Source organism: Alternaria alternata (assembly GCF_001642055.1).
Source record: "Alternaria alternata strain SRC1lrK2f unplaced genomic scaffold CC77scaffold_4, whole genome shotgun sequence".
NCBI classification, from domain to species: Eukaryota; Fungi; Ascomycota; class Dothideomycetes; order Pleosporales; family Pleosporaceae; genus Alternaria; species Alternaria alternata.
This window is the reverse complement of record NW_017306193.1, coordinates 1,394,042-1,418,753: the sequence shown is the minus strand read 5'-3', so window position 1 is coordinate 1,418,753 and position 24,712 is coordinate 1,394,042. Positions and strand designations below refer to the sequence as shown.

The 24,712-nt window shown below is 52.8% G+C and overlaps 9 protein-coding genes across 9 annotated transcripts; 3 read left to right on the top strand and 6 right to left on the bottom strand.

Annotated features, from left to right (window-relative positions):
• Window positions 1–32: 32 nt before the first annotated feature.
• CC77DRAFT_648484 (ras-domain-containing protein) lies at window positions 33–1,099 on the bottom strand. Its single transcript, XM_018532622.1, has 3 exons — window positions 974–1,099; window positions 614–881; window positions 33–537 (listed from the first exon to the last, which is right to left on the bottom strand). Exons 1-3 carry the CDS (start codon window positions 1,001–1,003, stop codon window positions 215–217), a joined length of 621 nt encoding a protein of 206 aa, XP_018389548.1. The 5' UTR covers window positions 1,004–1,099; the 3' UTR covers window positions 33–214.
• Window positions 1,100–1,623: 524 nt separating this feature from the next.
• On the bottom strand, window positions 1,624–3,653 carry CC77DRAFT_1058616 (NCA2-domain-containing protein; the record flags this gene model as incomplete). Its single annotated transcript, XM_018528148.1, has 3 exons — window positions 1,624–2,851; window positions 2,900–3,583; window positions 3,637–3,653. 3 exons carry the CDS (start codon window positions 3,651–3,653, stop codon window positions 1,624–1,626), a joined length of 1,929 nt encoding a protein of 642 aa, XP_018389547.1.
• A 213-nt stretch (window positions 3,654–3,866) lies between these two features.
• On the bottom strand, window positions 3,867–5,541 carry CC77DRAFT_648481 (glucosamine-6-phosphate deaminase). The gene is made up of 6 exons (XM_018532621.1): window positions 5,417–5,541; window positions 5,305–5,366; window positions 5,102–5,250; window positions 4,642–5,013; window positions 4,422–4,595; window positions 3,867–4,371 (listed from the first exon to the last, which is right to left on the bottom strand). Coding segments are annotated over exons 1-6 (1,050 nt in total). The 5' UTR covers window positions 5,419–5,541; the 3' UTR covers window positions 3,867–4,080.
• A 654-nt stretch (window positions 5,542–6,195) lies between these two features.
• CC77DRAFT_1017724 (MFS general substrate transporter) lies at window positions 6,196–8,588 on the top strand. Its single transcript, XM_018524467.1, has 4 exons — window positions 6,196–7,119; window positions 7,169–7,250; window positions 7,314–7,936; window positions 7,990–8,588. The coding sequence occupies exons 1-4, from the start codon at window positions 6,623–6,625 to the stop codon at window positions 8,297–8,299; spliced, it is 1,512 nt and encodes a 503-aa protein (XP_018389545.1). The 5' UTR covers window positions 6,196–6,622; the 3' UTR covers window positions 8,300–8,588.
• A 1,336-nt stretch (window positions 8,589–9,924) lies between these two features.
• CC77DRAFT_648740 (hexokinase-1) lies at window positions 9,925–12,032 on the top strand. Its single transcript, XM_018532625.1, has 3 exons — window positions 9,925–10,744; window positions 10,793–10,907; window positions 10,958–12,032. Exons 1-3 carry the CDS (start codon window positions 10,047–10,049, stop codon window positions 11,810–11,812), a joined length of 1,668 nt encoding a protein of 555 aa, XP_018389544.1. The 5' UTR covers window positions 9,925–10,046; the 3' UTR covers window positions 11,813–12,032.
• Window positions 12,033–13,594: 1,562 nt separating this feature from the next.
• Window positions 13,595–15,208, bottom strand: CC77DRAFT_928850 (p53-like transcription factor; the record flags this gene model as incomplete). Its single annotated transcript, XM_018534077.1, has 2 exons — window positions 13,595–15,047; window positions 15,099–15,208. 2 exons carry the CDS (start codon window positions 15,206–15,208, stop codon window positions 13,595–13,597), a joined length of 1,563 nt encoding a protein of 520 aa, XP_018389543.1.
• A 1,063-nt stretch (window positions 15,209–16,271) lies between these two features.
• Window positions 16,272–19,444, bottom strand: CC77DRAFT_1058611 (glycoside hydrolase; the record flags this gene model as incomplete). Its single annotated transcript, XM_018528147.1, has 7 exons — window positions 16,272–16,385; window positions 16,435–17,336; window positions 17,401–17,541; window positions 17,607–19,088; window positions 19,152–19,263; window positions 19,316–19,322; window positions 19,398–19,444. The coding sequence occupies 7 exons, from the start codon at window positions 19,442–19,444 to the stop codon at window positions 16,272–16,274; spliced, it is 2,805 nt and encodes a 934-aa protein (XP_018389542.1).
• A 140-nt stretch (window positions 19,445–19,584) lies between these two features.
• On the top strand, window positions 19,585–21,519 carry CC77DRAFT_1017719 (N-acetylglucosamine-6-phosphate deacetylase). The gene has a single exon (XM_018524466.1). It carries the CDS (start codon window positions 20,058–20,060, stop codon window positions 21,354–21,356), a length of 1,299 nt encoding a protein of 432 aa, XP_018389541.1. The 5' UTR covers window positions 19,585–20,057; the 3' UTR covers window positions 21,357–21,519.
• Window positions 21,520–21,628: 109 nt separating this feature from the next.
• On the bottom strand, window positions 21,629–24,496 carry CC77DRAFT_648585 (hypothetical protein). Its single transcript, XM_018532624.1, has 2 exons — window positions 23,030–24,496; window positions 21,629–22,981 (listed from the first exon to the last, which is right to left on the bottom strand). The coding sequence occupies exons 1-2, from the start codon at window positions 24,316–24,318 to the stop codon at window positions 21,901–21,903; spliced, it is 2,370 nt and encodes a 789-aa protein (XP_018389540.1). The 5' UTR covers window positions 24,319–24,496; the 3' UTR covers window positions 21,629–21,900.
• Window positions 24,497–24,712: the final 216 nt, after the last annotated feature.

Sequence of the window (24,712 nt, the reverse complement as noted above, 5' to 3'; positions counted from 1 at the left end):
CATGTGAAGACTGACTCTTGCATATACAAGATTGGCATTACAATACGTAATTGTAAAAAGTAGGTACTCCCATTCTCTTGAAAACGCCGAAACAAAGACTCGTAAGAAAAGGTGATGCTATCCAAAAGACACGCTCGAGCGGATATTCGTCGTATAGCCTCGTTGTGTGATGGATCTCAGCCCAATGCGTCCGCTGCTAACTTTGCACCTATTCTTAGCAGCACTTCCCACCCATGCCAGCGTTTCCACTGTCTTGCCCACCAACATCCACCTTGGGCACCGCAGTCTGATCCGTCCTTGCGGTGTCGATTAGCCTCTTCTTGATATCTCCGGCCAAGCTGTAAAAGGCCTGGTCGACGTTGATGTTGCTCTTGGCCGAGACCTCGAGGAAGGGAATGCCAAGTTCGTCAGCGAGGGCCTGGCCCTGTTCTGTAGAGACGGCGCGCTTCTCTTCCCAATCGCACTTGTTGCCAATAAGAATCTTGTTGACACCCTCGGTGGCGTGTTGCTCGACGTTGGAGAACCATGTGCGAATGTCTGTTGCCCAGTGTTAGCCTCTAGTATCGATGCCCGCTTGTTGCTGTGCTATGCAGGATACCCAGCGGAGACGTACTGTTGAAGCTCCTTTCATCTGTAACGTCGTAGACCAGCAGAATGCCCATAGCGCCTCTGTAGTAGGCCGTGGTGATGGTCCGGAAACGCTCCTGCCCGGCGGTATCCCATATCTGCAGCTTCACGCGCTTGCCGTCGAGCTCGATGGTGCGGATTTTGAAGTCGATGCCGATGGTGGTGATGAACGAGGGCGTGAACGAGTCCTCACTGAAGCGCAGCAGACAGCATGACTTGCCTACGCCCGAGTCGCCTATGAGGAGCAGTTTGATCTACGTGGGGGGGAAGTGTTAGTGTGGGTCTTGGTATACAAGCGGTGGAGGGGCGCTCAGGGTCCAGCAAGTACGGGGTAGGGCGAGCTTACGAGAAAGTCGTAATTCCTGGATCCAGCCATGTTGGTGTAGGGCGGCGATATGCGTTATCGGTCGGTGCGTGGTATGCGGAGTTGGCGCCCGCCGGTTTGGGGTATACGGTGAGCTGGCTTCCTTTGGCGGTTGCACGAGGATGCCGGTGATGTACGCTCGACTCGACAGTGCAAGGTGCAGGCGATGGGTTTCGGTCTTGGGTATATGTCTGTCGCTGTGTGGTCAACAGCAGGCAGCGAAGTGAATGGCGTTGGAGTTCACAGGTGCCAGCCAACGTTGGACGTTAGCGCCAATAGTCCGCACGGGCTCACCACCTTCGTCACTGTCGTCCGCAGCGAGTGATGAGAGGCGGATTGGTGGCAACTGCGCTCTGGGCCCGACTCGGCTCTGACTGCCGGCATCACGACGCGAACCACAAGACATGGTCATGCTGTGGTGCCTGGTGTAGAAAAGAAAGGTAGGTCTCTCGTGTCGCCCTGCACCTTGTCGCACCTAGGCGGCTTTGACCCTCACATGCTCGACTCACGCCTACTGGAGAATACGATTCGCAGTGCACGAACTTGCTCGTAAATTTGTATTCAAGTGGGTATGTACGCTGATCATAAATGTGCTTTTACCGGGTCATCCCAGTTGCAAAAGACATGCTTCCTCAAGTAAACCATTTTGAGTACGCCCACCGGATACGCTCGACTACTTTTTGCTGTCGCTGCAGCCCACTCCGCACATCAACAAGCTCATCTATCTCCACCAACAGGTCGTGGAAGATGCGTCGCGGTAGGATTCCACTCGCAGCTTGTCGCAGTAGATGCACTTCGCAAAGAAGGAGACCGTGGTCCTTGTAAGAGATCTCGCCATCCTCGGTAGCGGTCGCGCTGGTGAGGATGCGATCAATGTTGCGTAGGATGAGCAACATGCGACCCTGCCTTGCCCACATCTGCACGCCTTTACGGCTACTAAACACACCTCGAAGGTATCGGTACACGCCAATACTGACGAGTACACCGGGCGTCAGACCAATAAAGCCAAAGAGCAATTCTTGACTCTTGAGGATGCTGTCGATACCACTCATGGCAACTTCCACATCGACCTTGGTTTTCTGCACCTGGATGAGGAGTGCGCTAGCGAGATTACCAACTATAGCTCCTTTGACTGGGCTTTGGATGTCCTTCTCGTACGATCTCAACACCGTTGTTAGGTCGCCCTCGCGAACTTTGGCTCTGATGTCGGCGATCTGTGTCTCGTTCAGTGCTGGGCCTTCGGGGTTCTTCACAGCAAAATCAACAACCATGCGCTCGAGGCTTGCACGGTCAGATTCCAAACTTCGTTTGCTCATGATGGAAACCTCGCTGTCTTCATTGTGCCGGATGGTACCGATGATTCTCATTGCAGGCTCCACGACCCAGTTTGTCCAAAAGTCAATCACAGTCTGTCCTAATTCCCGTACCCAGGTCAAGATTTCCTCTTTCCGGTTGACGAAGATGCGCAGGATAGTGGTTGAAGATACAAGGAGCATAGTGGCGGGAAGCCAGTACCGGATGATCAGGGATGGACGTCCGTTTTCCTTGACCACAGCATTGAAGTTTGACGTGTAGGTAGGCAATGCGTCCCGGAGTAGGTACTGGAGTCGCTCAGCGACGTCTGCCGGCTTGAGTGTGCTTGCTGTGCGCTCTCCAGTGGGTTCGTGCAGGGAGTAGAATTGATCGTCCTGTGTGATGCTGGCCACCGAGTCGTCGAACTTATCAACGGAAAGCTCTGCCGTGTTCACGCTTTGGATGACGGCATCCATGAGGGCAATGTTCTTGGACATGACGCTCTTCCATCTATGTCCACTTTGTGTTCCGAGGAGCGTGGGCGACTGGGTGCCGTCGTCGTGTACACTGGAAAGATTAGCAACAGCCGTATCCCGCAATGAGCTTATGACATACCTCTCGTTACCCAGGCCTTCGCCTAGCAGCACGCCGAGCGCGTTTGCGTTGATGAGTCGTATCTTCCTTAAGGCGGCCCGCTTCTTCCTGCCTTCATTTCTCACAAGCGCTAGTGGGCTCACGACTCTTCGCTGGATGTTGGCGATGCTCCGCTCTTGCACTGCGTCTTTGACGAGGCCGTAGAACTGGCTCCATCCATCGGCCACCTGGCCGCCGCGCGACAAGACATCGTGGTATATCTCCTGCGACCATTTCCATACGCGGACTGGAGATGTTTGTATCGAGTATAAGCCAGCGAATCGGTAGGTGGAGAGAATGTCGTCCCAGTACCACAGGTCGTCTTCCAGCGGGATGGTCTGCTCAAGTATCGTACTCAAGACCTGACCGTATACCTGTGTCGTCGCCTTGCTGACTAGCAGCCATTCCAGCTCGTGCTCGTAGCTCGCATCCTCGTAGCTGCTAGCAATGTTGGCACGTTGTAGCGCCTCGGATATGCGCGCGACGGGGACAAGGCTGTGCTTGGATGACGCAGTCGTAGAGAGAGACTTGATGAGATTTTGCAGATGTGCGATTCGTGAGGTCTTGGTGGGGTTGTGGGCTTCCTCGGCGGTGATGGAAAAGCTGCCTGCTCGCGTGGCTGACAGCTGCAGCCGATCGAGCTGGCTGTCAATTCGTCGCACCTGGCTGCAATGCGGTTAGCCAGAGTTACAATACGCCGCTCCAATTGCTCGACTTACTCAACCACGAAAGACATGGTTACCGGCGCGTCGACTTTCACATGGAGGATGCGGCGGGATTCTTTTGGTACGAGGAGGGGATCGGAACCAGGATGACGCGCGCCCGCCCGCCGCCAATGACGTTCTAGAGCCTGCCACCAAGCACAACATTCCCGACGTTTTCACAACGTAACATTTCGACACAGATGAGGACGAAAAAGCATAGCGGCCGACATGTGATGCCTCCGTTCTACGTTGTTATTGTTGGTATCATGTTTCCTTGTTCAATTCCCATCGTACCTTCCAACGGCATATACTTCTAACAGGTCAACACATCGCATTCAACTATCCGATTCTGACTCAGGGACCAATCTGTCTAGGCGTTTCCCAAAAGCAAACATGGCAACACTTCCAACGGCTTCCTGACAATCTCCGGTGCCTGTACGCTCGAAACGTAGGCTGAGGCTAGCTGGCGACGCGAGCGCTCATTCGGACCGAAGGTTGATCTGCGACCTCATCCATATCCACGTCCACGGGACGCAATGCACTTGCTTCCTCGTCGGTGATGCGGGCGCTCATTGGTTCCAGGACTGGACTTGCTGAACGGGAGAGATCAAGTTGCGGCACAGTCAACCTGATACCGTTCTCTTGGTCAGGGGCTAGCAAGGTACCCTCGTCCACAAGCGAGTCGCGCTTTCTAGGGAGCTTCTGGCGCATCCCCAGTTCGTCTCCTACCATCTCGATGCTCTTGAAGTACTGTCGAGTGTCAACGTCGGGTCAGCTAACATGTGTATTGATGCAAGTACCTTGACTGTCTTGACCTGCAGCTCCAAGGTGGCGTCCTCGTCAACCACAATCATTGGGTGGGGGTGCATCTGCAGACTAGACAGTGTCCACATGTGATTCACACCACCTTCGATGCACCTTTGAAGGGCTAGAGCCTTGTGCGCACCCGTTATTATAATAACGACTTCGCGTGCCTGACGCCTGTGAGACTTTGCCAAGGTGCACGGTGATGTGACTTACATCCAGCACCGTCTGAACTCCAACTGTCAATGCCATTCTCGGCACTTGATCCAGATTGTTCCCGAAGAACCTTGAGTTGGCCAGAATGGTGTCGTACGCCAGTGTCTTCACACGAGTTCGAGACTTCAAGCTGGAGCCTGGCTCGTTGAAGGCAATGTGCCCATCTGGTCCGATGCCGCCTAAAAACAGCTCGATACCACCCGCACGCTGTATCTTCTCTTCATACTCATGGCATTCAGCTTCTAGGTCGGGCGCGTTGCCGTCGAGGATGTTGATGTTGTCAGGTTTCACGTCAACATGTGAGAAGAAGTGCTTGTACATAAAGCTGTGATAGCTTTCGGCATGGTCTCGTGGGATGCCGACATACTCGTCCTGGTTGGGTCAGCACCGCTCAACATCACGCTGCCGTGCTACACTGGGAACTAGGGTACTACGGCACATGCAGAGCGGCCCTTCATACCATGTTAAATGTGACCACATTGCGGAACGAGACTTGTCCCGCTTTGTGGCGCTGGACAAGATGCTCGTAGATTAAGACGGGACTGCTGCCAGTGGGCAACCCTAACACGAAGGGTTTCTCAGGTGTAGGGTTGAAGGCCTTAATGCGCTCTATGCTGAGGCGTTAGCTGATAACGAAACATGACAAGGGAGCAAGAGATGCACCAATGACATAGTCGGCGATGTATTGGGATGCAGATTTGGGGTCGTCTCTGATAATTAGCCGCCTACAAGCGGTAAGCAAAGGGTTAGACTTCAAAGGATTGCATGCTCATACATGATGTCTGTCTGTGCCACTGCGAGCGTTCTGTGCCAAGTGAGGGGTTAGAAGTCACTTTCCACAGCGGGCTGGCGATGGTTGTTATGAGAGTTTCAGCAGCTTCACGTCACTCTGGGTCAAGGTAGTATTGCAAGCTCGATCATCGTCCAAGGTCTCTTGGTCAACATGGACAGCGGCCAGACTTGCCGCATCTGAACACGTTCTCCAAAGAGTTCTCTGTATCGGCCCGCTTGCTCATGATGCGTCATGCGATGGACAGTTGGAGGTGAACGTGGTGGTACAACGCGCCTATCTGCACCAGCTGAGGGGCTGCTACCATGTGCAATGTTACAGGAGCATGGCAGGAGGAGCATGGTCATCCTCATCGGCCGTGATAGCAGTGGAAACCTGATCGAAAATGGGTCGCGTACTAGCCGTCACGGGCAGCCAGCAACGAACATCACGATAGCGAGCGTAATTGATAAGGCCGACGTGCTGATGGAGTCGCAGGAAGACGATGTTACATTTCTGACTCGGGGTGGCGGGCGGAGAGCGTTGCACTTGTGGCTGCAGTCCGGCGTGTTCTAGCTCACAGCCCTGTGCTGGGGGCCGGCGATTCATCAACCAACAGTGTGGTCCCAGACGCATGCAGATCCATGCATCGTCGATAAGCAGGCTTCCAACGCCCCGCTTTGACCCCCGAAGGCTGTCCCGAGAACCACTGACAACCGCGACCCGGACACCTGTAGCCGTTGCTCTGCTGCTGCTTACTGCATCGTAGTACGGCCTTGGGGTGCGGATACGGCTGATTGCTGGCGTTTGCCTGGGCAGTGCCAACGACGCCAATGAATCCTTCACCGACGGCTGTCACTTGTGGGCTTGCAGTCGTTTATCTCCTGAAGCCAGAGGGTGTCGCGTGCTATTGCCCGCCTCGCTACCCCAATGCAGGTTGGCTGGGGGAGATTTGGTCGTGAATGGACCGTGTGAAGACCCTAGCTGACCAGATGCTTAAAACCAAGTGCCCCTCGCCTTCACCCCATCCAAAGCTCGTTTAATTATAGCTTGCCATCATCGTATCTTGCCTGGTCTGAGCGCGAACATCTAGTATCTTTATTGTGTCCTGCCTGCTCACATCTTCCACACCATCGACGGCGTGCTTTTACCGTCTGTCAATTCCGATTCACGCGCTAAACGCCCACAACCCATCATCGCCTGGGCATCATCATGGCGACCACCGAGGAAAAACAGCCTCCACACGATGTCAACTCTCCGGAGAACTCGTTGACGGATACCAACACGCTTGATCTCCCACCTTCGTGGAAATACAAGCGCTTTACCGTCGCCGGTTTCAAGTTGCCATGGTTTGCATCACCACCTGTCCAACTGGTCATTGTTTCTTTCGTTTGCTTCATGTGTCCGGGCATGTTCAATGCTCTGAATGGCATGGGTGGTGGTGGCCAACTTGACGCAACCGCGAACAACCGGGCCAACACGGCATTGTACTCGACCTTTGCTGTTGTCGGCTTCTTTGCCGGCACCTTTACGAACAAGCTTGGCATCCGCACCTCTCTGTCTTTTGGCGGCGTCGGATACTCCATCTATGTTGCCTCTTACCTATGCTACAACCACACGCAGAATCTGGGCTTTACCACATTCGCTGGTGCACTACTTGGAGTATGCGCTGGTCTGCTTTGGTGTGCGCAGGGAGCCATAATGATGTCGTACGTCAGCCCTAAACATCTCTCTCGGTGTATACTAACAGCATCGTAGTTACCCACCAGAAGACTCGAAGGGCCGTTACATCTCATGGTTCTGGATGATCTTCAACTTGGGTGCTGTCATTGGTAGTCTGGTACGCTATCCTACCCTTGAGAACACTAAGAAATAGCTACCTATCAAGTACTAACTCTCCTAGATCCCATTGGGACAGAATATTCACACCAAGACTGCCGGTACAGTCAACGACGGTACCTACATCGGCTTCCTTGTCCTCACCATCCTCGGTGCCGCTCTCGCTTGGACTCTGGTCGACGCGAAAGACGTCATTCGTGACGATGGATCAAAGGTTATCGTCATGAAACACCCTTCTTGGAAGTCGGAGATCGTTGGTCTTTACCAAACCTTCTTCACCGACCCTTACATTATCCTTCTATTCCCCATGTTCCTCGCATCTAACTGGTTCTACGCGTACCACTTCACCGAGATCAATGCTGCATACTTCAACGTCCGCACCCGCGCGCTCAATGGTGTTGTCTACTACATCATGCAGATTGTCGGCGCCTACGTCTTTGGATATGCGCTGGACATCAAGGGTATCCGCCGTACAACTCGTGCTAAGGCCGTATGGGCTGTACTTTTCGCGACCATCATGATCATCTGGGGTTTCGGTTACATGTTCCAGAAGACCTACGACCGTGCCTGGGCAGAAGACGAGACAAACGAGAAGAAGGACTGGTCTGACGCAGGTTACGCTGGTCCCTTCGTTCTCTACATGTTTTATGGCTTCTCCGATGCCGCTTGGCAAACCTCAGTCTACTGGTAAGTTTGAAACAAGAGTTGATACATTCAGATCAGATCGCTAACAGAACTAGGTTCATGGGCGCCCTGACAAACAACAGCCGTAAGCTCGCCAACTTTGCTGGTTTCTACAAGGGTATCCAGTCTGCTGGAGGTGCCATTACATGGCGTATGGACGACACTAAGGTCGCCTACATGACAATGTTTGCCAGCAACTGGGGATTGCTTGCCGGCAGTCTGATTATTGCTCTTCCCGTAATTCTCTGGAAAGTCGAAGACACTGTCGCCATTGAGAAGGATGTCGCTTTTACCGACGAGACAGTCGCGGAAGTCGCTCCCAAGGCGATCGTCCACACAGCGCATAGCGATGCTGAGAAGGTCTAGTCCAATCATTGAAGGACACTCACGATTGAAACTTTATAAGTAATGACGGGGATTGGTTTACTTGTATTTGCTTGTTTATGATACCTCAAGTGGAGTTGCATTAGCGGGCCAGAGTTAAGGAGCTTGATTTCCTGACATTTAAACTTAGGCGGTCATTTACAGGTCTCTACATCACACCGTGGGTCACATGTTCCGTGGCACAGCATGCGGATTAATTTGACGCAGCCAGCGGTGCTACGGCACAGCAGCTTAGCTATATTCCTAATGAAAGAATATCCTTACAATCACTGTATGTGTCGTGCAAGGGTATGCAACGTAGTACTGTAAAGTTACTGTCTGGTACACAACAGCTGTTTTATGCCGCCAGTATCCAACCACAATCAATAGGCCTGGTAGCCTGATATCGGAATAATCTAAGCACCAGTGCAATATGCAGAACATTGTCAGCATCGAACGACCCGTCCAGCCAGCATGAATCGCCACGTATCTGCTCCAGAGGACCAAGAGCTCCGAGGAGCAAACCCTTCGCCCTACATACTGCATGAAAGCAATACGAGATACCACTCCTGATCGCTAATCGACCCTTCCAGACTAGCAAATCTCACAACAATCTGTGATTAGACCGGACCGAGGTCAGCAAAAGCGAACATTGCCACACATTCGTTCTCGACCCACAATCCGTCGAATACGATGTTCCAATGGATTCTTGGAAGTCCTCCAGTCCACATTCGGGATCGTCATTCCGATCAGAGCCATGAGGGAGGTGGTGGTTACATCAAGGTAGTGCAGCAGGGCACCTAGCTCCCTACCATCAGCTAATCCCGCGATCCTCGAGTCCTCGTTATGCAAGAAGCCCGGAAGTACGCTACGTAAATATCTAATGACAACACGGTCTTTTAGAAAAAACAATGGATATCCACAAGTGAGGTTGGATGCGATTGGACATTGCGCGCGCAAGCTTGCCTGCTCGGATCTGATCTGGTTGAGACTTGGCGCCAGAGACAGCGGGAGGCACGTGCTTCCCGCTCACTCCAACATCCCGAGGCCTCGTCAGCTCAACGTCGCGTGCAGTCCTGCTTGCTGCTCACACCAAAACACGTGCGAGGGACTGTGCGATGATCGCCACCACCGCATAACGCGTACAATCTGGTTGAATCATACCGCGGCAGATTGTCCACCGAAGTCCCATCACGAACGCTTAGGGCAAGATTTGCGGTCCCAATACGGCCTAGCGAGCGTAACGGTAGCAATGGCCGTCAGGAAACTTCCTACGAAACCCCACCAACGCTCGCCATGACAGTAACGCTATATTTCCGAATATCCATCCAGCGTGCCTGGCGCCAGCGACACGCCGTCGACTGCTGTTCGCGGCCAATACACCTGGCCTCCACGACTTCCTCCCCTGCTTCCCTTCTTCCTTTGGCCCCCGCGTTCACTCTTACGTGCTCGTCTGCCCTGCCTCAGCAGCGGGTCTCGCACGCCAGTCGTCGGAGCAATACCTGACTACGTCTGCTAGCGGATACAACCTCTTTAATGTTCTGACAAGCCATACAACTATGCTTAAGAGCCACCTGCGACATCGGTTCACTAATGCTCCCGGCCCGTGTCTAGCCCCCGTTCACTACGACATTCGCAGACTTTGACCTTCTTGCTGGGTTTTGCATTTTGAGACAACGCCTACAAACAACGTTCGTTATACATTTGAGAATCAGTCGTCATCGTCAACCATATTCACCGTGCCCCCTCCATGCCACCTCTCCGACTGAAACGCTTCAAGAGTGGCCGTGTCACCGTCGTCCCAGAGTCAAACAGTCCCCGTGACTTGCAGCAAGCAACAAACGAGGATAACAATCATTGCTGGTACAAACAGCGTATGCTCAATTTCTGGGAGGGACTTCTTGTAGCTTTGGAAAGAATCGCCATGTTACCATCGCTCTTGCACTCCGTGCTTCCGTCGTCAACCTCGCGACGTCGCGCGCGGGATGGACTTCGGACTTACGACCGGACAATGGACGATCTACTCCACGAAATTCAATGCCTACTGGAGGCACCATTGGGATCCGACAAGATGCTAGACATGTCTGCAAAGTTGCAGGATCAGTTTGCCCCAAGAATGCAGTCGAGCGACATATGCATGCTGCCATCGTACAATCACAAGTTACCTTCCGGTTTCGAAAAAGGAACTTATCTCGCTCTCGATGTCGGTGGCTCTACATTCCGCATTGCACTCGTGGAACTGAATGGCAGACAACCTGGTGCCAAGAACATGCGTATTGTCGTCATGAAAAACTACAAGATTGACGAAAAGGTTAGGCAAAAAAGAGGCAATGAGTTTTTTGAGTGGATGGCCGAGAAGATACAGCAGGCACTTGCAGATCCTCAACTGAGATCCTCAACCAAGACTGAGGAGTTTCCCATGGGCCTGGCATGGTCTTTTCCTGTCGAGTTTGTATTCCCTATACACTCTACTTTGCAATGACTGACTGTTGCCAGGCAAACCTCCAGTCGAAGTGCGAACCTACTAGATATGGGAAAGGGATTTCGTGCTACGGAAGGTGTTCTCGGTCAAGATTTGAGCGAGCTAATTATGGCACCGTGCAGAAAGAGGGTAAGTCTTGATCGCTGACACAGCCTCCTACAACTTCTCACATCTTCAAGGGCCTACCAGTACACATGGACTCCATCGTCAACGACTCATCAGCGACCTTGCTATCACGTGCCTACGAAGACCCTTCAACGCGTTTTGCCGTTATTCTGGGAACCGGGTTTAACATATCCGTACACTTGCCCGTATCATCGCTCGCGTCTACCAAGTACAAGGGTTACCCCCAGCAATGGCTTGATGATGCTACTCATGTACTCGTAAACACCGAGTGCAGCATGTTTGGCAAACACGTCTTTCCCACAACCAGGTGGGACGAACAGTTGAACGACGCACACATGCGACCTGACTTTCAGCCTTTCGAGCACATGATCAGTGGTCGGTATATTGGCGAGATCGTTCGACTGATCTTGGTGGAAGCCGTACAGACAGCAGGCTTGTTCAGCGGAGAGATACCACATCAATTAGCCGAACCTTACACCCTCGACACCGGAACCATTGCCGCGATGGAGATGGATGACTCCAAACATTTGACAAGCGCTGCAGCTCTTTTCCAGTCCAAGCACCCTCTGAGCAAGCCACCTACCTACAACGACATTCAATTCGTCCGTCAGGTCTCGCAACTAGTTTCCCATCGCGCAGCAGCTTTTCTCGCAACAGGCATCCACGCGTTGTGGGCACTTAGAACGAAATCAGAAGGCTTGACGCCTGCGTCCGCTGGTCGGATGAGCATCGGTTGCAACGGCTCCGTCATCGAAAAGTATCCCTTTTTCAGAGAATTATGCCAGTCGCATCTCCATGAGATGATTGCTGCTTCGGGAGCGGAGTCAAACTCTGTCACTTTGGAGGTTGCCATAGAGTCGGCGATTTATGGCGCAGCTGTTGCTGTATGCTGTCTCGAAGGACAGTAGTCATTATGCGACGACGCACATAGATCGTCTCATAAATTCCCTTTATACCCTTTACTCAACGTTGTTGTACATACATTTCAGTCACATTTGTCCTCCTTCCTTCGATTTAGAGAGACCTTTACAACCCAGCAAGCAAGACTTTACGAGAGCATATGGGAGCTTTACTACACTGTTCCCTTTCGGCGTTTTTCTGGTACATCACATCGCGATGCTCTTGAGCATTTCGACGACCTAATGAAACATATTCTGATTTGCGCTTTCTCTCCCTTGTACTTGACACGTGATGAATAGCGATATGAACGATATCGCACATGGGGATATAGCGGTGGGAGAGCAAAATGGATCCATGCACCATATTCGGACAGAACAGATCGAACAAGCTCATCCTTCTAGACACGCAGTACGTAATTTGAGCTCCACTGCTATCTCTCAACATCACCATGCCACAGTTGACAAACGTAACGCCTGATATCCACTTTCCAATACAAGTCCCATGTCAAGCAACGGAGCATACCAGCCCGAACCGGCACTCTCCGTCTACCGGTAGCGAGAAAATAGATAGGAGATACGATTCTCGCCTGCCACGTGGGTCCCAGATGGATATGCTGCAAACCGCAAATTGCGCCATCAATCCTTTGACCCACATCCCGAGGTACATTGCAGATGTACCCATTACCCAATTTACACGCAAGGCGACTAGAGACTACAGCCGTAGCACACATGACCGAATGCTACATTATGATAAATGGTCCTCTTTTTCTTTCAAATTCCTTGGGGACGTTCGGGAATCCGGCAGTTGCTCGGCTTTTCCTTTTTGGCGGCAGATGGTCGGAGGTGGAGGTGGTGGTGGTGATTGACAATGCAATGTAATGCTACTGTTACACTCCACACTCCACACACCACACTCCAACTTCGACTCCAACTCCAACTTCGGCCAGAAGCACGCCCGAATATCACGATGCAGCGCGACACCACGACGCTGAATCTACACGTATGGAAGATGCGACGTTGTATGGAGAGTTACACTGCGGGGTGAAGATGATGACGACGCCTCCGTGACTACCTTGGCGAGATGGGTGGGTTTAAGGTTGCAAGTGCCATGTGATCGCTGTGGTTCTTCGAAAGGAAGGTTGCAGTCTTAACCTCGGCGATGGTCTTGGGGAAGATGTCGGCCATGTTTCCGTCATGTTACATCTGCGTGTAGTTTGCGTCAGCCGCATTCGCATCAAGCAATTTGTCGACTAGGAGCCTGGTGCCTGTGCCGCATTTCGACAGTACCTGGATGTTATATGTAAGCAGCTCGAAGGGGACAAGGTTGAATACGATGTGTGCGAGACGTTACTACATCAAACATGGAATGACAGTTGATGAATACGCGGACATTGGTATGACACGAGCTAGTGCAATGTAAGAATAAAGTGGTATAATAATATCTTGCCAAGAAGGGGAAGCATAGCAATCGTATATAGTTGACAAAGGCTCCCACAGTAGATTGAAGAAGATCCTGCTGTCGTAAAGGAAAACGCCAAACTCGTGCTGCCTCCTCGAACTTGAGAGCCTACTCAGAATTGAGAAACCCAAGCCCAAGCCCAAGACTCTTCTGTACTTCAGCCTAGCTCTTTTGTCGGAGTGTAGGATCAGCTTGAAGATGAATTGCGGCTGGGCCAAAGTAAACTCCAACCCACAGCCAGTATTCTTTTTCGTCATAACAGTATTACAAGGGGAGTCATATGACTCAACACAAAGGGTATCATAACAAAACGCAAATCGGCTTGGCACCCCTTACCAAGCATCTGAGAAGTACCGTTTCGACCGACTCTTGCCAGCATCTGCCTTTGACTCTTGCGGGAAAGGAGTGATATGATGGACAACATGTGGTCGATAGACAGCATCAACAGGCGGCATCCAGTCGTCCAGACCAAGCGGGAAATACTCGTAAAGCATGTCGGCACCTTCATCAGGACTGTTGATGATGCCTATCGAGAAGGAGGGTGGTCGCATTGGTGTTGCGCGTTTTCTTTGCTGTTCACTGGGCGAAGGTGCTTTTTGTGGCTCGTCATCGGTAAGAGATAGAGTGACTGGAGCTATGGACGTGCGTTGTGGGGGCACGCTTCTTGAGATCTCGGGTGTTGAATGTGCATACGGGGTAGCATGTTGTAACTGAGACGAAGGTGGATCTGGCGGTATGGCAGTCATGGCACCTGCTGGCATCTTCCAAGCGAAGTCTGGAGACGGTGGCATCTCACTCGCGTTGAACTCAAACGGCATCTGTAGTAGGTCCATGGGCTTTGAGGAAGCTGCAGGTTGATTTGGTGTTTGTTTCGGCGTGGTCTGGGTTGTATCACCCGTTGGAGTTCTGCTGGGCTGTTGGGGGGTTTGTACTTTGCGTGCAGTCGTGCCTCCGCCGATGGGCAAATCCTTCCGGGCCTGGAAGTTGCGAGGACTCCTTCCTCGTACGATGATTGCACCAGAGTGAACTTCGCATATCGGCACTTTGACACCACTAGCGAGGGTTGCTATCACCTTCAAACGCACCACAAAATGCTGTTGGAGCTCCTTTCTTCGGCCGTTGTTTGCAGTCGCTATCCGGAACTGTAGTCGTTTCCAGCTGATAGGAAAGCTAACGTACTCCGAGTCGATATCTTGGCCGGTTGAGAGATCAAGTGGGTATGTTGGTGGCTCCTTTTCGGTCTTGTCTTCGACGGAGGCGCTGCCCGTCGCAGGGGTTTTCCAAGGGACTGATATTATCTTTACCGCATTGCCCTCGAGCGACTCGGTGGCGGAAATGGTGAGTTCTTGGCCAAGAATGGGTATCTGCTCGCCTTGGTCGGTCATCAGAAACTGCAGGCTGCGAGGAAGGGTGATGGTGCCAGTGATCTGGAAGAGATTCCTCCTGTAGCAAGTCAACTCGGAAGGCGCCTGGACATCGGCTGCCGTTGCCCAGGGAGACTCGGCCAGAAAGAACATGCCATGGAGCTGGGCAGACATGGATATGGAGACTCTCTGCATGGTATAGGTGAGGATGGTGTATGGTACGACGGGCAGAGAGAAGCTGAGGAGCTTGTTGTTGCTCTCGATGCTGGGACTCTCGGGCATGCCATTGTGGTCGTGTGGGTGTATCGACTGCTCGTAGCCGCTCTGGACGTCGGAGAAGGGGTCTTCGTAGGTGCTCGGGTAGCGCTTGAGTTGGGGCGGGAGCTGCTGGAGGTGGTATGTCGAGTAGGCGTCCTCACTTCTGCGCAGACGAGTTAGCTGCTGTCGGGCGCGTGCGGCGCACTTGACCTACCCGATGAACGTCTCGGCATCGAAGTTGGAGCGCTGGTCATACTGGAGCGGCACGGGCATGGACATGTGCTGATCGGGGCCCGTGACAGTCTGGAGGGGTATGTATGACATGGTGTTTGTGTTGAAGTGCTCCATGGCTCGGCACAGCCTGGCTGGGGTCGAGGGAGAGGTCGGCGTCGATTTGGCGCATGCGCGCAACAATAGCTGGAGCGCGGCGACGAGCAAGGCGCGACCGGCGGACACAATGGTGGGCAGGCACGCAGGAGTGGGCGCTGGCGGGTCGTGGTTGTGCTTCAGCGAACGCTTGGGGCTGGCTCTCTCTCTCTCTCTGGGGTTGGAGGTGGAGAGATGCGGCAGGCGAGCAAGCGGAGAAGACGGGGACTAGACAGGCTGCACGCTGCTGCACTGTGCGCTGGAGAGCGACACCCGGGGCGACAAGGCACAGAGAGGCTCGCGGCTGGGGCTCACACAGAGCGCACCAAGAAGAAGACTTGGTAGCTGTCTTGCTGAGGTTGTGCGACGACGCATCACATGCGCTTCTGGCCAAGGTCGGATGGGTGCACTGCGCAAAGGGTCCCGCCTGCTGTGGGGCTCGGCAGGGGAATTTACCAACGGGTATCTCAACGGGAAGGATACGCTTGGCCTGTCTTGAGACATGCGATGCAGAAGATGCTCCGACACATGTTGTATACCTCCCCAATCCTCCACAACGCACTGCGCCCTGGCACGCGGCTTCTTCGGTAGCCCTTCTCGAAGGGACAAGCCGAACGGTGATCACCCTACGCCATCGCACCAGTGGCGCTTCAGCCTCCTACTCTAGCTATGGACCCGCTCAGCTTTAAAAATAACAACCACCTCTGCAACCACCCCTAATCCGACGTCGCCATCTATCACGTCTGTCACCTCAAACTATTCAGCGGCACGGAGAGGCCGACAGACCCTTGGAGGGAACCATCCGATCCGAGTACGTCAGTCCACGACCGCACGGCTTTCTGCATGCAATGACATCACATCATGGTACAAGCGGTAGTCATAACCAATGGGACGCCTGCCCGTACCGGATACCAAAAAAGCAAACCAAAACACGAGCCTAGAATATTCCCAAACGCCGACCCAAGAAGCTTTGAACAAAGTAGCCAGCGCCCTCGGCCTCTGACGGGAAGAGCCAGCCCAATCATGCGGGCGGGATCATAGTCCATGTCGCAGCATCGCAGCTAACTTCCTCAAAGTTATGCATGACATCGAATCCCATTGCCGAAAAGCCGTCGAAGTTGCCGTCTCCGTCCATCTGTCTGTGTCAGTATGCTGTCGTGGCCGACCGACCGACGGCTACTCACATAGTCGAGCAAGCATGCGTTGCACCCCAGCTGCTTGATCTGCCGCATGCCAAGAAGGATCAGCCCCTGCAGTAGTGTCGAGTACTCTCCTACTCCAGGTGATATGACGGGTGAGGAAATACCTCCAGCCGCCTCGTTGAGGTGCTTCAGCGGAGGTATGTACTCAGCAAGTCGCGAGTGGCTATTGTAAAGCACAACAGTACCCACCAACGCGCCGTCTTCTGGTCGTTTTGCCCGAATGATACCACAAGCTGTCGGGTCTGTGAGGGCAAGCTTGTACACCTCCGCTAAGCCTTGGCGATTGCTCGTCTTGATATGGTCAAGAATAGGTCCTGCATAATCCCATCCGTACACAAGGTCAAATTGTGCTCCTGCACTTGCTAGACTCTTGGCCATGCCTGTGGGCGGAGTCCATGTCTGCAAATTGCGCGCAACCATGTTACAGACGGGACGAGAAAGTGCTGCGCCCCAGCCAAGCTGAGCAAACCACGATCGAAGTCGTTTGCGCTCATTTCCATGTCCGGTTGGGATTCCAAGATACATACTTGGGAGGCGTGACCCAAGCTGAAATCTCTTGATACCCTCCTTCTGCAGAAGTGTACGAATAGCTCGGTTGTGCAGCGAATGACCAATCGAGAGCTTTCTCCTTGCTGGATCTACAAACAGAGCCCCAATCACACCGGTGCCTGTGGCCTTGAAGAAGTAGGTCGAGCAGAATCCATAGAGTGCTTGTGTGCTGCTGTTTCTGACGACGAAGTGTGATTCTTCTACTTCCGGGTGGTGCAGGATGAATGAATTTGACGTCGCGCTTGCCATCTCTGACCGTTGGCTCGGAGCTGTGCTTTCAACGACAGCTGCGACTAACGTATCCAGAGCGTTTCCGTCTCGCTCTTCGTTGAAGACTGCACATGTGAAGGTACCAAGTCAGTATATGTCTCACATGCAGTTCGTACAGCCACAACTTACTCTCGACTAACCAATGCTGCTTGCTTGGATGGAGCTTTTGGCTCTTACTGATAGTGCCCGGTAGTGTTCCAGAAGGAGTCAATTCGCCATACAGTACCCTGACGAGGGAGTTGAGTGCTGTCTCTGTGAAATCGTAGGTGCCTTTAAATTTGGTGTACGAACTCAGTATTTCTCTCATATGCAGTTCGTAAATAGATGTCACTTACATATGTATGTCCCAATCGATGTATCGATTGCAAAATCGTACGGGCTTGAAACTGCCACGACGATCAAAGGTTTTTCGCGCCTCTCGCCACCAGTCGTGTACTGCATGTTGCAAATCATTGAGACATGCTTGGTGAAACCATGCTGGTACAGATTCCGGTTGGCGTCAGCCGTAAGTACGATGATTGCACTTGCCCGATTAATGAGATTTTCATGGACTGGGCGAACACCGTTTGCAGTGTAAGATGTGTGAAGTAGTCTCCCGTTGCGTTGCCTGGCGAGAGAACGGCCCAGTTCTCTAAAGACTCGTTCCCCACTCATTACTGACGAGCTCCGATCCCATACAGCAGGCTCTGGCGAATGGCCTGCCGCGCCGTTAGCAGCATCAGATATTGCTCGTGACGCCGCTGATGCAGCCAAGGGCTTCACAAGCGGTGTCAGCAGAAGAAGCTCTTCTTCGCTCTCAAGTATGTTTGTTAGCGGCAAAAGTCTATTCTTGTCTCGGACGACTGTGATGGAGCTGTTATACGCTTTGGTCGATAGTGCAGTATGCGAAGGCTGCAGCTTTTCCAGGTAGTTGATGCCCGGCGGGTTCAAGGCTTTTTCCCATGATGTGCACTTCTTCTTCATGGCTAGCACGCGTCTGAGTGAATTGAAGATGCGCTCTTTCGAGACCATCTCCGTCTCGATGCCAGTCTTGAGGCCTTTCAGCCCTTCTTGTTGAAGCGAGAAGGATCGACATAAAAGTACCACATCGCAGCCAGCATTGACCGCCATCACTGTGCCGCCGCCTACACCAATGTTGTGACTGAGAGCATCCATCTCCAAACACTCCGAGACCACGACACCATCAAACTTCAGGTCTGTTCGAAGGAGTTCGTCGACAACTTGCTCAGACAAACAAGCATGCATCGCATTCAGTCCGGCCGATGACATGGCGCAGCCACCAACCATCATGGAATCAAGGCCTCTCTCAATAGCCTTCTTGAATGGTATCAGAGCGCTTAGGCTAAGTTGCTCTAAGGATTCTGTGATGATCGGAACGTCAAGTGTTGAGCCTAGAAACTCCAGATTACCGTAAGAAGGAAAGTGTTTACCCAAAGTCACCACCCCGGCGTCCTTGTAGCCTGCCATGAAGGCGCAGCCAAAGGCAGAAACTTCCTGGGGATCGTCACCAGCCGTCCTTACCCCTAAAGGCTGGTTGCGTGCATTGGTGAGTACATCCAGACACGGACCGAAGATCCAGTTAATGCCACACGCAGCAATCTCCTGTGCAGTCGCCTTGGCTACTTCGAAAGCCAACTCGGTCGAGCCTGTTGCTGCCATTCCCATGTTACTGGGATATTGGCGGATGTAGATGTCATCGAAAAGACTGTTAACGCCGCCATTTTCCTGATCGATCCCAATGGCCAGAGGAACAGGGTGGCCCGCATCGTGAGCAATCTTCTGTAGCTCATAGATAAGCTGGGTAGTATCTTCGGCCGCTGTGGCAAGTTAGTAAGAGAACCCACGACGGCAAATAGCCACAAAAAGCGTAAGCTGCTGACATTTCAAATTCTTGGCAGTAAGTAGTATGCAGCCAACATGATGTTCCTCAATCAGCGTACGAATGTGGGGAGTGACCGAGGTGCCATCGAAGCCCATCATGAACAGTTGGCCCTACAAAGCCTCCGTCAGCGAATCCCGTGCAGCATGGGCGGATGCGACCCACCATAGTCCTACATCACGGGCAAGTTAGCCTGGCTCTTTGTCACATTGCGCATTCTCAGGGTGAGAGTGGGCACCATGCTCACCTATCGAGGTCGTCCCAGACAGGATCCATGTTCTCGACCTTGCTCATGATGACAGCGCCGTCGCGTCGCAATGAAGCCCTGAATGCGACGTGGAATTCCGGGTGGGCACCAAGGCTTGAACGTGACTCGCAGATTGGTAGTGGATGAAAGATGGGGAGGATGGCACGGTAGCATTCACGCCATTCCAAGCTGGGGTACGTGGTTAGCGAGCCGCTAGCTATCGCAAGCCCGTCCATCGTTACACCATCCACTTCCTCGACTATCAATGACATCCACTTCGATGCCACCTCACATGCAACCGTGATACACGCTGATTGTTCGGCCAAATGTGATGATCACCGTGTTACCTCGATCCCACACTCCACTCAACCTAAGCAATTGGACAACGTGCCTTATGGCGATGATACAGGTCGTGCAAGGCAAGTTTGCCCGCCATCGATGACTCAACAGAATCATCGCATGAAGATAGGCGTAGGGATGTAATCGCGATAGAAGTAGTAAACGGGCTGCAAGTCTCTTTGTAACAGGTATCGAGTTTGCTCGCCCAGGCACAACTTACCACTCCTTCCACTTCCAGTCGATTCTTGAACCAATATACGCTTTTTTCCCATCCAACAAGGGTCTACTACCTAGCAGGAAACTAGGCTCTCGCGACCGACAATGCCATCGGTTGCACCAGTGCATCCTGGGAGTTTCTCGGGCGTCATCAAATTCACCAACTGCTTATTGGTAAAAGGCAATGCTTTGGTCAACCAAGACTTATGGATAAGCTCTAAGAGCGGCAAAGTTCTAAACGGACAAGAGATTCTCTACGAGTATCGCACTGCACCGGAACAAATTGTCGATTTGGGTGGACGCGTCCTCTCGCCAGGTCTCATTGATACCCAACTCAATGGCGCATACGGTTTCGACTTCTCCGTGCTCCCAGATGAAGGCACATCGGCCTACGCCAAGGGAGTGCATCGAGTCAATCGAAGCTTAGTTGCAACGGGTGTCACATCATATCTGCCAACCTTGACTTCACAACTACCAGAGGTTTACCAACAGACCCTGCCATTCCTAGGGCCCTCAGGCGCCGCTCGCGATGCATCATACGGATCAGAATCTCTCGGTGCCCATTGCGAAGGACCGTTCCTGAGCCCTACTAAGAACGGCATCCACAATGCTCTTGTCCTACGCGAACCAACAAACAACGCCTCCGACCTGGAAGCCTGTTACGGCAGCGACAACCTGCAAAAGCCCTCGCCCATTAAGCTTATCACCCTTGCACCCGAACTTCCCGGTGCCCTCTCATCCATCCCCCATCTCAACTCCCTCGGTATACACGTTTCAATAGGGCACTCGGAAGCAACCTACGAAGAAGCAAAATCAAGCATAAAATCTGGTGCACGAATGATAACTCACCTCTTCAACGCTATGCGTCCTCTTCACCACCGCAATCCTGGCATCTTCGGCCTCCTCGGCACACCGTCGTCGTCTATCCAGAAACCATATTTTGGTATCATCGCGGACGGCATTCATCTTCACCCGACTTCTATAAAGATAGCATGGAATGCTCATCCAGATGGTCTGATTCTCGTTACCGATGCCATGGGGTTGGCAGGTATGCCCGATGGGACATATGATTGGACAAACGGGTCGCGAATCGTCAAGCAGGGCCCGTTGCTAACACTCGAGGAGAATGGTAAAATTGCGGGAAGTAGCATTCAACTTGTGGACTGTGTTAGCAACTTCTTGAATTGGACGGGGGCTAGTGTGCCCGAGGCCCTCAAGGCGGTCACTGAGACACCGGCGAAGATGCTGGGACTACAGGGTATCAAGGGCACGTTGGAGGAGGGTGCAGATGCAGACTTGGTGGTATTAGATTTGCAGGAAGATGAGGGCGGGGAAAAGAAATTCGTTGTGGATGAGGTGTGGAAGTTTGGGGTTAGAGTTTTCGATCGGACGCAGGACGAGTGATCAAAACACTCTTTCACAATTGGCATGGTTGTCTTGTCGTATGCACAGTCAGTTTGTTGTGTAGCAGTTAGGGTGTTTCTAAAGAACGGCATTAGTAGCGCAACATCAGCACCATACACCCAAAAACGACAACCCTCATAATGTAAATAATCTTGTTCTTCTATCTATCTGTTTTCAATATGAACTCACGCGACATTTGTACTCGCGGTTCTGAACTCCCACCATCTCAATATATACAAGTTAGCATAACAACGATAAGCGCCAAATATAGCCCTGCGAGGCCTGCTTCCCGTCCCCAGAGATGATACAGAAAATGTGGGAAGCTATGAACATAGCATACAAACGTGTTGACTGGAAAGGAAATGAGACGGAAACACCGAAATATGCCAGATATGCGTCGAGACTCGTAAGTCCGTATTAACAAAACGCCGAAGAACACCAAACACATGTAATATGCCCAATGCCCGTGATGAAATAAGTATCCAAAAATCGTGCTCTAGCATCATTGCGAAAAGGAAGAGGCGCTGTGAATTATGCCAGTCGTTCACTTAAACATCCACTGACAGTGACAGGCATCCGAAGGATCCATACGACGCTGTATATCGGGAGAGCTTTCACGCTTGCCCTTTCTGTCGAACGTGATTGTCTGGGAGGGCTGGGCAGCGAAATACTCTTCATAGCTAGGATCTAACTCTTGCAGCCATATTCTGATGGGACTGTCGTTCGGGGCTGGTGCTGTTGTTATCTCGTAATTGTCGAGCAGGAGCATTTGTTGGCAGTACGGTTGCGGCGAATCAGGGAGGCGGCGTTCTTCAATCTTGACGATCCGGGGATAGGGTGGCATACGAGGGGGGGAAGAGGCATCTGAAGCGGAATCTCGTGCCGCAACTGGGGCTGGCACTGCCAGGTTGACAGGCGAAGGCGTTGCAGACACCTCGGTAGTCTGTGTGGGGCTGGCAGAACTACCGACTGACGATGCCACGGCGATGTTTACAGCACCATCGTCAGTTGGTTCAGGTGTGGGCGTAGGCCATTGTGTAGGAAACGACGTGAAAGAAGCAGCTGTGGAGTTGTCATCGGAGTAGATATAACCCTCGATATAGGTGTTGTTCCAGTAGCAGTACCAGGGATAGTCGCCAGGTTTGACCTCGAAACGCTGTCGGTATTTGTTATCCTGTCGCTTTGTGAGTGCTGACCCGAAATTGAGCTCATCGGGTGGCAAGATGACGATTTTGTCGTATCGAGCAGAAAAATGGTAAGCTGGACCATAAGCTTTGTAGTCTAGGTCGAGCACTAGTTCCATCGGTTTGGCATCAAGTAAAGGAGTCTGAAGACCGTATAGTATGGAACCTTGGGGCACAGAGGGACCAATACCCATAGACGCAACTTGCTGAGTTTCACCAGCAATAACAGTGTCGTTGATCGTTATGACAAGGGGAGCGAAGGTCATCTTACATGACCATGCGGAGTATTGGTTCGCCTGTGTTAGGCATCCAGGGTTGCTCTCTTGTGGTATACCTAGAGGAAGTGCGAAAGCGCCAGTTGGTAGTGGTAACAGTCCAGCCGGAGTCGAAATGGGAACTGCGTCGAAGAGTGACCCGTTTTGACCTGTAACTTGGGGTTGACTAGCAAATGTTAGTTACGTAAAATGTCGAAGAATCACAAACACTTACGCTTCCTCATGAGGGTTTTTGCTCTCATCTTGATCGTCATTGTCGTCATGTTTCTTGGCAGCAAAGGTGCCAATAGCTGCGCCAAGAGCGACAGCAAAGACCAATATAAGAATGAGAACCACAAGGGCCACGCCCATAGGCACCTTTCCCCATAGCTTCCTTTTCCGCCAACTGACCTTGCCCTCGACTGGCTCCGCCTTCTCTGAGAAGTGGTTCTCCGTCGCCAACAAAGATGCAGAAGACGAGTCAGAAGCGTCCGCTGGAACAGTGCCGCTTTGCGCGGAGGTAGAGTTGGAGTTGGCAGGGGCCAGATTACCGGTCTGGGTTTCGGGTCTCTGAGGTGGTAGGCGGGCGGGTGTGACAGAAGGTAGCAGAGGAACGGCAGGTAGAGGAGGTGGCGAGAGTGAAGTAGTGCTCAGCGGCGAGACGGGTGATGCGGGGGTGTTGAAAGGATCCTCTGCGTCGACCTGCACAGGAGCAGGAATAACACGTGACGAAGCGCTTGCCTCGGCTGCCAAAGACGCCTTGGTTGGACCTTCTTCTGGATATCTTGAGTAAGGTGGAAGCTGCTCCGTGTGTCCGTCGGGCCCGATGATGTCCTGCTCCTCGCCGTCAGGCCCGAGGACTCTGTGATAGCCGTTGTTCAGGCCCGGAAATCCCACGGGAATAGCCGACTGGACTTGAGGCACAGGCGCCTGGGCTGGCTCGTCTGGCGACTCTTGGTCGACAATACCGCTTTGCGAGTACATGGCATATGGGTGTGTCGGCCGTTGCAGTGACATTGATCGATGCGGTTGGCGCTCGGTGGAGCTAGTTGCTACGCTAAGCGGCCGTGCCATTGACAGCTGAGGATACATGCCATATGGATGGCTGGGGCCCGTCTCAAAGGGGTTCTCAGAATTGCTGGTCGTCGCAAAGGACCCGGCAGAGCTCACTGAGTCGCGATGTGCAAGGGGCGAGTGGTGGCTGGGCCCACGATTGAGGGGCGGTCGGCCGTCTTGTGTCATAGAGTCCCGCACCTTGGCGGTGCTATTTCGCGTTGCAGTCCTGCGCAAGTCGCTCTCGGGGTGCTTCGATGTCGATGCTTGTCGTTGCGGCGCGTCGCCTATCCGGTCGTGGTTCTGGCGGCCGCCCTGCCATGCCTCGCTCGTGTTGGCTGGTCGGAAGCCATCCGAGACCGAGGGCATGAAATCGTCCTCGTCCGGGTCGATTTCGTAGTCGTCGCCAAAGACATCGGGGTTGCTCAGCCGCCGCGATGGCTCGTCGTCGTTGCTGTTGCGTCGGTCCATGACGCCGAACTGTCCCTGAGAGCCACAAAGGCCCGTTCCTCTCCCCTTTCAGTCCTCCCAGCAAGCGATGCAGTCGTCTCGTCGTATTTTTGCTCGATGTGGTGCGCGCTCGGCAGCGATGGATGGCGCGCGTGTAGCGAGTGTGGTGCGAATTGGCGTGTGTCGTGTCGTGGAGTTGGTAGTGGAGAGAAGGTGCATCACGTTTGGCAGAGGTTGTCCTGAGACGCTGGCGCCACTAAAAGGCGCACGGGCGAACACCAGCCTTGGAACCTTGGAACCCTCGATAAGCAGCCCTTCGAGAACACAAGCCCTCCACCCGCCTGGACCAACTCATCAACCTTCCACCTTGAATTCCTCTCATGCATCGTCTCTTCGCACTGCATGTCTGTCAACG